The following is a 10,911-nucleotide window of genomic DNA, read 5'->3' on the forward strand; positions in this document are numbered from 1 at the left end:
TTGATTTTTTAATAATTACTAATATAAATATATATTTTTTTAATTTTAAAGCATTGATGATTGATTGATATGGTTTAAAATTTTATACGGAAAAGAGAATAAAAAGAGAAAAAGTTACAAGAAGATTTTGACAATATTTCTCTAACTAAAAATAAGAAGATGTGACTTAACTCAAAATTAAATGTTAAAATTCACGTTATCTGTTTTATTAATTATTTATATCAAATCTAAAAGTAGGACAACATTAAATTTGTTTAAACTTTTTAAAACTAAAATAAGATGATTAAAATATTAAAAATTAAATTAAAATTTAATTCTATCATTCAGAATTAAAATAATATTTTATTCTTTTATTTCTAAATGGTTAAGTGTTGATATTCTAAATTTATAAAAATTTGGTTAATATTTTTATGTTAATTAAATCTTAAACAATCTAATCGAAAATAAGTGTACTGGATTTATTAAGAGTGAATTTTTTCAATTATAATATTTTTTTCTTTTTAAATAACGGTCGTTTTTTAATTGTTCAATGAAGCTTGTTAGAGATATATTAGAGAATCATTAGAATCATTTTAGATCAGTTAGTATCGTTTATATTTATATAACATATCTGTATGTTAATTGTAGCATTCTATGCTTTTATTACTTTGATTCCTCTGGCACCTATATATACCCCTTGTATATTGTACTTTTCATCACACTGAATAATATACTTTTCAGATTATTCTCTCAGTCTCTTGTTTCTAACATGGTATCAAGAGCCAAAAATTTTTTTTTCCAATGAACATTTGTTTATAGCATCCTTTTTTCTCTTCCGACAGTGCTTCTTTGCTCTGGTTTTTCGTCCTGTTTCCGACGCTTTGGTTTGTCACCTCTGCCATCATTGTGTTCGTCTCTCCGTCAGGATTCCAACGCCACTGGAATCGTCGCCTGAAGCCGCCGGACGCGCCGCCGGAATCTCCCTGCCCACCTCCATTGTTCCTCATCCCAGGTGCTTCAGTGGCCGTTGGATCTTGCAGCTGATCGCATAATCCTAGAGCTTCCACGTGTCACGATGGCAGCTTCCCATGCGACCCGCGCGCCCGCTCTTGACCCGACCCGACCCGCCAGTTGACCCGCGTGCTACCTCGTCGCCAGCGTGTCTTCTTCTGCCTCTCAGGTGCTGCCACGTGTCGTCATATTGCTGACGTGGCACTAACATCACTGCTGACGTGGCGCTGACGTGGCAAACAAGCGGGACCCTTCCTAAAGTTTTTTGGTGAGCTCTTTCCGATTATGCACTCCGTTTTCTCATTTTCTGCTCCGAAATTGCTGTTTTCTCTCCTCTCTTTGATATCTGCCTACTATTATGGAAAAGTCAGATGCTTTTGCTACCACAGACAGAAAGGGTACATTCTGTCGAAACTGAAATCGTTTTGGGCACCTCTTCTCAGCCTGTCCTTCTGTTGAATGTCGCACATACCACCATAAAGGTCACATTAGCTACCATTGTTCACAGTTGTTTTGCCATTATTGTAAGCTCTCGGGACATTTGATTACTCCCTGTCCTACTCGCCCACCACGTCCTGATCACCTCAGGCATGCTTCCCATCCCAATTTCTCCAGAAATGTGTCTGCTTCTACTCTTGCTGCTATTGAATCTACCACCTCTGCTCCTCTCAACCCGTCTCCTGTATCTCTCTCTGATATTGCATCTCTTCTTAAGCAACTTCTCTCTTCTTCTGGTAATACTCCTGCTGCTTTTTCGACTCCTCCAGGTAATTCTACATGGTACTTTGATTCTGGCTGCTTTAATCACATGTCACATTTGCGTCATATCTTCTCGTCTTTGTCTACCACTACAAATGCACCTTCTGTCAATACTGCTAATGGTTCACTCTTGCACGCAACACATAAGGGTTCTATTTCCCAGCCAGCTCTTAATCTTCATGATGCTTATTATATTCCCAAGTTGAACTTTAATCTTATTTCTGTTGGTCAGCTTGTTGATCTCGGTTTTGATGTCACTTTTTTCATTTCTGGTTGTCATGTACAGGATCATCGGACGGAAAAAATTATCGGGACTGGACGTAAGGTTGGAAGGTTGTTTGAACTCGAGAATCTTCATATTCCTCCTGTACCAAATCTCTGTGCTGCTTCTTCTCCTTCTACTCTTCACTTATGGCATCAACGTCTTGCTCACACCTCCTTGGGAAAGATGTGTCCTCTTGTGTCTCCGGGTGTTTTGGGTCAGGTTAATCATGAGTCTTTTGATTGCATTTCTTGTCAAACTGCTAAACAACCTGCTTTATCTTTTCATAATAATTCCTCTCTTGCTTGCTCTCCTTTTGATCTTATCCACTCTAATGTTTGGGGTCCCGCTCCCACCGCTTCTATGGGAGGAGCTCGATATTTTGTCATTTTCATTGATGATTACTCACGCTTTACTTGGGTTTATTTGATGACCAATCGCCATGAGTTACCTCAGATTTATATTAACTTTGCCACTATGATTAAAACTCAGTTTTCCAAGGTCATTAAGGTTTTTCGCCGCGATAATGCTCTGGAATACCGTGATTCCAAACTCTTAACCTTTCTTGCAGAACAGGGTACCTTGTTTGAGTTTTCTTGCCCTGGTACATCTCAACAAAATGGCCGAGCTGAACGCAAACATCGTCACATTCTTGACTCTGTTCGTGCAATGCTTCTTTCTTCTTCGTGTCCTGAGCGTACTTGGGGTGAAGCTGTTCTTACTACTGTTCATGTTATCAATAGACTCCCTTCTTTTGTTCTTGATAATGTTACTCTCTTTGAGCATCTTTATCGTACCTCCCTAGATTATAGTTCTCTTCGAGTTTTTGGTTGTGTCTGTTTTGTTCTTCTTCAGCCTCATGAACATAGTAAACTCGAACCTCGGGCTCGTATGTGTTGTTTTCTTGGTTATGGCACTGAACACAAGGGTTATCGTTGTTGGGATCCTCTCTCTAAGCATATTCGTATATCTCGTCATGTTGTCTTCTGGGAGCATCACATGTTTTCTCGATTCTCGTCCTTTGAGTCTATTCTTCTTACTCAGTCACCTTTTTTCACTAACCCTAATGTTGATCTTTTTCCTAGTGATAATTCTACAGGTTCTATCTCAAGTCACCCTCCACAGCCTCCTGTTCTTCCGCCTTCTCCATCTCCCGATGATTCCAGACCAGACGACGCTCCTCCTCCTACCGTCATGCCTCCTCCTTCCACTCACTGTTCCAGGGTGAGAAATCCACCTCCTCATCTTCTTGATTATCATTATTTTTCTACTATTCTTCATCAACATAAACCTAGGTCATTCAGAGAAGCCTTCACAAATCCAAATTGGCAACAAGCAATTGAGGAAGAAATACAGGCACTTGAAAAATCACACAGTTGGGACTTGGTTGATTCTCCTTCTAATCAAGAAGTTGTGGGAAGCAGATGGGTATACAAGATCAAGACTCACTCTGATGGTTCTATTGACCGTTATAAGGCACGACTGGTTGCTCAGGGTTGTACGCAAGAGTACGGTATTGACTATGAAGAGACTTTTGCTCCTATTGCTCGTCTCACATCTGTTCGAGCTCTTCTTGCCATTGCTGCGGTAAAAAATAGTCTCTCAGTCAGATGGATGTGAAAAATGCTTTTCTTAATAGAGATTTGAAATAACAGGTCTATATGAAACCCCCTCTGGGTTATCCTTGTCCTTTTGGAAAAGTTTGTCTCCTTCGCAAGGCACTCTATGGGCTTAAGCAAGCTCCTCGTGAATGGTTCGACAAGTTCAGCACTACCATATGCGGTCTTGGTTTCACTTGCAGTCCTCATGAGAATGCTCTCTTTATTCGTAAAAGTGATCGTGGAGTTGTTCTTCTACTTCTGTATGTTGATGACATGATCATTACTAGAGATGACACTGATGGTATCTCTGATCTTAAGGCGTCCCTTCAGCGAACTTTTGAGATGAAAGATCTTGGTTCTCTCAACTATTTTCTTGGTCTAGAAGTCATATCCACCGATGATGGCATCTATCTCTCTCAAGCTAAATATGCTTCAGATCTTCTTGCTCGAGCCAAAATTACAAATAGTCACACTGAGTCTACTCCTCTTGAGCCTAATGTTCGATTTACTCCTATGGATGGCACTGTGTTGGATAATCCTACTCTCTATCGACAGCTAGTTGGAGGACTTGTCTACTTAACTATCACCCGATCAGACATCGTCTATCCAGTTCTTGTCAGCTCCTCGTACTACTCACTATACAACAGTTCTTCGCATTCTTCGCTACATCAAAGGCACTATATTTCATGGCCTTTATTTTTCTGCCCATTCCTCTTTGTCCCTTCAGGCATACTCCAATGCTGATTGGGCTGGTGATCCCACTGATCGTCGTTCTACTATTGGTTACTGTTTGTTTCTTGGCGATGCTCTCATTTCTTGGCGTGCTAAGAAGCAAACGTTCACTGCTAGATCAAGCACAGAAGCTGAGTACCATGCCCTCGCTAACACTACTGTTGAGGTTATATCGATTCGTTGGCTTCTCGAAGATTTGGGTGCTCCTCAGTCGTCCCCTACTGATGTTTTTTGTGACAATCGCAAGGCTATTCAGATTGCCCATAATGATGTCTTTCATGAATGCACCAAACACATTGAGATTGATTGTCACTTTGTTCGGCAACGTATCCTTATTGATGATGTTCGTCTCATTGCTGTTGGAACACTGGATCAGACTGCTGATATCTTCACAAAAGCTCATCACCTGACTCGTTTCCGGACTTTGTTATCCAAACTCAAGATGGTATCCTTAGCTCCCACTTAAGTTTGAGGGGGGATGTTAGAGATATATTAGAGAATCATTAGAATCATTTTAGATCAGTTAGTATCGTTTATATTTATATAGCATATCTGTATATTAATTGTAGAATTCTATACTTTTATTATTTTAATTCCTCTGACATCTATATATACCCCTTGTACATTGTACTTTTCATCACATTGAATAATACACTCTTCAGATTATTCTCTGAGTCTCTTATTTCTAACAAAGCTAAAATATAAAGTGATAGTTATATTGAGAAAAAAATATATAAAATCTTTAAACCTTATTTAAGAGAAAAAAGCCTAGCCATGTATATATGTAAAGCAACTTATTAAATTCTTATCTAAAACATTAATAAATTGCGGCCCCATGTTTGTTTATGTTTCAATAAAATGTCTATTTTACAATTATGGAGCTGCATAGATTTGTCGGCTAGGTTGAGATTTAGGAAGCCGCAGAGGGTAGTTACTACAGTGATAGAACATACCAGAAATTAGGGAAAATATAAGGACAATAATTATTACAAAACTTCCTACCTAACAATTACTGTTTTACAAATCTACACTTGTAATAATAGGGAGGTCACATTATATGTCTTGTGAGTTTTTGTTAGGTTTAATTAGTCAGTTGGTCTCTATAGTTTAGCAAAATTTTTAATTAGATTTTTATATTTTTTTTTAATTGAGTCTCTGTATTAATTTTTTTCAATTAGATTCTTTTTGGCAATAATTGACTTAATTTTATAGGGACTCAACTAAAAAAAAAATTGGCATAGGGACTCAAATAAAAGAAAAAAAAGTGTAAGGATCCAATTAAAAAAAATTAGTACAAAAACTCAATTAAAAAAAAAGTACAGAGATCTAATTAAAAATTTTACAAAACTAAAGAATTAATAGAATAATTAAATCTTTTTGTTATTAACAACTGTTTTAAGGATATATTTATCAACTAGTATGTAATATTTTATTAGAATTTAATTTTAATATAATTTCTATTATAAAAACATTAGTTTGGTTTTATATTATGAATTCTTTAAAATACTAAAATCCTTTAATTCCCTCTAAGAATAATGTGGCTGATGTCTCACATTTTCATGAAATTATAAATTCCACGATTTTGTAACTGATGTCATGCATATCTGAATTTATGCATGTAAATATATTTATTATCATGTCTTTTTTTTTTGTTGGTTAATATTATATTTAATGTATGATATTCTAATACATGTATTCAATCATTTAATATCCAAGGTAATCATTTTTTTTATAGTTCCACTTCTTCGGTTGCTAATCTACTAATAATGCTATATAATGATTAAAAAAGATGTTTTCCTCTCATTGTCCACTAAACTTCAAATTGTTTCTACTCTCAAGGCTAAGAAAATTAAAAGATTTGCTAATTTGGAGCAATGATATACATAAATTAACTCATCTAATTATGAATATTATTTTTTAATCACTACAAAAAATTTAACTATTCTTGGCGGCTGAGGCATTGGTAACCACTTTTACCAGCTAGTTTGGTTTTTAGTAAAATTAGGCGAGTCAAAATTTAAAATTTGATGTTTCTACCAAAACTTTGACACCGTCCATAAATAAAAAAATATTAGCAACGTTTTGACCGTCGCTAAAAATTAAAATAGAATATTAAAAAAATTAATTAATTATATACTGCTGATGGGTCGTCTTACTCTTATCCTCATCTATATAATGTTGACATTTTTTTTGTAGTTTTATATATCTGTTTAATAGATGAATATGAATTATTATATGTTGACTATTTCAAGAGGTGACATTAAGTTTTGTGAAAAACATTGAAAATCAAATAATGTTGAAGGTTAAGTGTAACTTGCTAGATAGAATTTAGAATAAAATGAAAAATAAATTTTTGAGAATTTATATTTTAGATAAATTAATTTTTTAAAAAAAATTATCGATAAAATCTTTTAAAATAATAAATATAAATACATTATTTTTAAATTAGTCCCTTATAATTAAAAGATCTTAATTTAAACTAATTTGTTTATATTTATTATTCTAAAAAATTTTATTAATATATTTTTTTAAAAAATTAATCTGACTGAAATATAAATATTTAAAGATTTATTTGTCACTTTAATTTATTGGAGAGTTTATATATATAGCAACGAAATAGAATCTAAAAACAAAGTGGAGTAATTACTATATATAAAATAAGCGATTAATACATTCAACAACCAACTGATTAAACCACCAAGAAGGAGAGCGAATTAAATAAAAAAAACAATGGGACACGCTAATACATGAGGAACTCGCCTAAGTGGAGGTCCTAGTGGCCATCATATCCCTTTATTCTTAGTAAATAATTAATTAATAATGCAACGGAAACTGAAGTGTGTCATAATCTCCAAAGTAGGAAGTGGCTGAGTGGAATCCGCTTCCTCTCTAACACATCTTTTCATATCTTAATTGATGCTGTCATATTGAAACAAAACAACAAATTAAGAAATTAATGATGTTAGGTACGTATATATGTGCTTTTATATGCTCATAAAAAAGTCAAAGTAAGTTCGCAATGCAATAAGTAAGATGAACCAATAATTAACAAAAAACAGTGATTAATAATTAACCAATAATTAATAAAATTTAGTTAACAATTATCTTAAAGACACGTATTAAAATTATTATTTCTAAAAGATTTTAAACTTTTTATTGTAATAAAAAATGCAACAATGTATAAGAAACTTGAACCGTGTATTTTTTTTATATTTTTTTATTAATAGTTTTAATATGTGTCCTAAAAACATAATTTAACTAAATCCTAATTAGTATAGATATCCAAAATTAAGTAAGAAACATTAAATGCATCATAGATAATAATTTGTTACTTTTAATTTGTAACTATGAATGCCTCTTGATATTCTTTCTAAAAGTTAATTATATAGACGATCACTTTTCTCTTTCATAATTGCAATTTTTCTTTTTCCAATTTATGCACACTTTTAATCGATTGAACTATAGTTTTAGACATAATAAATTAACCATAGTAGACGTATACTAAAATTAATATAAAATATATATTAAAAATAAATTAAATTATATATTTATACATAAATATATGATAGTTAATTTTAATAATTGATTTTGATACGGATACAAATAAAAATTTTAATAGTAAATATTATGAGTTTGATAATAACTTACGTGTTACAATTGGTGGAAGTGCTGAACTTATAAGGGAGGTTAACCCCACATTTGCCAGGAAGTGACTGAGAATAGGTAGGGCTGATGCCACCAATATTGCCGGCCGCATTTTTTAGACAGACACAGGCAGTCTTACGGTCGGCAGTAGTGGCAGCAGCCTGGTTAAGGTTCCTAACCCCACTACAACATGCTGGTGTAGGATTTCCCCCCATTCGTAGGTACCCTATGCATGGTGTTAGTGCACTAACCACTTGACCACATGTGATGGCCTGGACCATTGGTGCACCCACCAAGGCCATGCACACCAAAGTAACCACACATGCAACCTTGAGGCTAGCCATAATAGTATTGGACTTTATAAATTTGCAAATGGAATTGATTTCTTGCAATTTGGTGAGTACAAGTGGTGTAAGGTGATGGGTTTATATAGAAGATTGAAGAGGGAAAGGATAATGCTGTATTGTTAATTTATTATTATTGCTATAGGTGTGAGCATGAATGGAAAAGTAATGAAGAGTGAACCGACATGAGTTTGTTAAGTGGTAGTTGTGCTCAATTTAATGCTCTATGGTTCCTGCACTATTCTTGGTTAATATAAGATTGTGACCTTGCCTGTAGGAAGGGGTATGTAAGATTCAGCTCTGCCCATAACGATATTTAGATTTATTATTTCTATTCGATGTTATTTTCAGTTGAAGCTGGATTAGGTTTTTAGTATATTTAACTCGGTAAAAAATATATTGTATATAAATTTAATAATAAAATATTTTATTTTTATATTTTAATTAATTAATATTTTACACATTGGTCCACGACGTCCTATACAAAAGAGAGATATCAACACCCTTCCGACACAAAAGAAGTCGTAGAGGATAAAAGGGACGACCTTAGAGGAGGGCCCTCCATCCCTTACCCGACCTCTGGGAAGAGGTCGGATACCATAAGTATCCTGAAACCTCGCGTACCCAACGCGGCGAGGTCACTGCTTCTAGAAGGCAGTGACTAGAGGGATGGGTTCCAACAAAAGATATAAGATAGGATAAGATGGAACTACCGCCACCAAAAAAGTCATCAAACCCTGCTAATAAATACGCTGGCACCTCCAGGTATAACTCACGTTCTACTCTACTAAAAACCTGCTTAAAATCCTTGCTAACTTAAGCATTGGAGTCTCTTGTATAGTGACGGATCCAGAAAATTTTGGTAGTTGGGGCAAAATATATATATCTAATATAATATAATAATAATTTTTATAATAAAAATATTATGTGTACATAAAAATTAATTATCAAATTATTTATTAATCATTATGTATTCGTATATAAATATATGTATTGTTTAATTTATTTTTAATGTGTATTTTTTTATTTCAATATATATATACAGGTAGTTATTTGGATGTAAATATAACATGATTAGTTTTTATAATATTTAATTATACAAATTAAAATACTAAAATAATCATTTATAAATAATATAAAGTATATTTTTTGTCCTTAAAATTTGACAAAAGTTTTAAAAATATCCCTAAGTTTTATTTTGTTTTAATTTTGTCCCAAAAATTTTCGATTTGCATCAAATATACCTCTGACGGCTAATTTTTCAAAAAAATTAAGATCGATTCAACAATAATTTCATAAGAACAATCCCTCAACACAAACAAATCAAGCATAATTTTCATGCATTATTGTTATATTGGTCTTAAATTTTTTGAAAATTTAGCCTCCGAAGGTATATTTGATGCAAATCGAAAACTTCTTGAAAAAATTGAAACAAAATAAAATTTAGGGATATTTTTAAAACTTTTGCCAAACTTCGGGGACAAAAAATATAGTTTATCCTTATAAATATCTGTCTTTTTATATAAGATAATGCTACATATTCATATTTTTTTGTTAACCAAGTCCAATCAAATTTGTTTAAGACAACAAAAATCAGTTATGACTAATATTATTTTAAGTTTTATTGTTTAATTTGCATGGTTAGACTTAGTTCATAAAAAGATTTGGATGTGTAGTATTTTTTTTACATATATATAAGTAAATACTTATTTAAAAATTTATTTCTTATACAATTAAAAGTCAATTCTTAGTGAGATTCATAGTTGAAAAAATTCTTTCAATTAATGTAGTTGTTACAGAAAAAAATTAAAACTAATATAAAAAAAGATAAATAATACTCTTTCGAGTTGATTTTTAAAAAAAAACACAAATTTTATTTAAATTGAGAATTGATCATTCTAATGATATCTAATATAAAAATTTTAAATTGCTTATAAAATACCAAAAGTTGAATAAAAGATTATTATGAGGTCAAATTTAATAATTTAGTGAAAACAAATAAATATTATTATCATATACTATTCAACAAAATTTCAAATTGTATTACCCCACACTCATATGCATACATTCGTCCCTGCATATAAGCTAGAAGAATAACGTAATAAAAAGAATTTGATTGGATGCATGAAAGTGTATTATAATTAAACTCAAAATGATGTAATAATTAATAATATTATTATTTTTACCAAAATTATCATTAAGCTAATTTATTATTTATATACAAATTTATTAGTGTTTCAAAAAGGCCATCTACTCTTTGTTAAATTTGGGGGACCTTTGCATGTGGTAGGGCAGAAAATTGACGGGTTAGGTAGATTTTAGATACGACAGCATTTAACGAGAACGGGTTTAAAAAAAATATTGATTTTTTTTTTTCATATTGAAGAGTAAACTTTCATTCGTAAAAATTATCAAATAATATTTACATATCAAAAAAAGATAGAACAGTATCTTTTATGTTAAATTATAACAAATTGAGTAGAGAATGCACAATATTTAATTATAAAAAATTTTAAAAAATAGAAAAATAGAGACAAATTTGAGTCTTTCATTTCTAATTCTACACAAACGATTGCAA

At 32.3% G+C, this 10,911-nt stretch overlaps 1 protein-coding gene across 1 annotated transcript; it reads right to left on the bottom strand.

The window, feature by feature from the left end:
* Positions 1 to 6,968: 6,968 nt before the first annotated feature.
* LOC107475435 (non-specific lipid-transfer protein 1) lies at positions 6,969 to 8,401 on the bottom strand. Its single transcript, XM_016095069.3, has 2 exons — positions 7,993 to 8,401; positions 6,969 to 7,263 (listed from the first exon to the last, which is right to left on the bottom strand). The coding sequence occupies exons 1-2, from the start codon at positions 8,331 to 8,333 to the stop codon at positions 7,254 to 7,256; spliced, it is 351 nt and encodes a 116-aa protein (XP_015950555.1). The 5' UTR covers positions 8,334 to 8,401; the 3' UTR covers positions 6,969 to 7,253.
* Between the last annotated feature and the right edge of the window lie 2,510 nt (positions 8,402 to 10,911).

This window comes from Arachis duranensis, chromosome 2, assembly GCF_000817695.3.
Source record: "Arachis duranensis cultivar V14167 chromosome 2, aradu.V14167.gnm2.J7QH, whole genome shotgun sequence".
Taxonomy (NCBI): Eukaryota; Viridiplantae; Streptophyta; class Magnoliopsida; order Fabales; family Fabaceae; genus Arachis; species Arachis duranensis.

What these genes read in the sequence shown, in the direction of transcription:
- LOC107475435 (XM_016095069.3), bottom strand. Translation starts at nt 8,333, where the DNA reads ATGGCTAGCCTCAAGGTTGCATGTGTGGTTACTTTGGTGTGCATGGCC.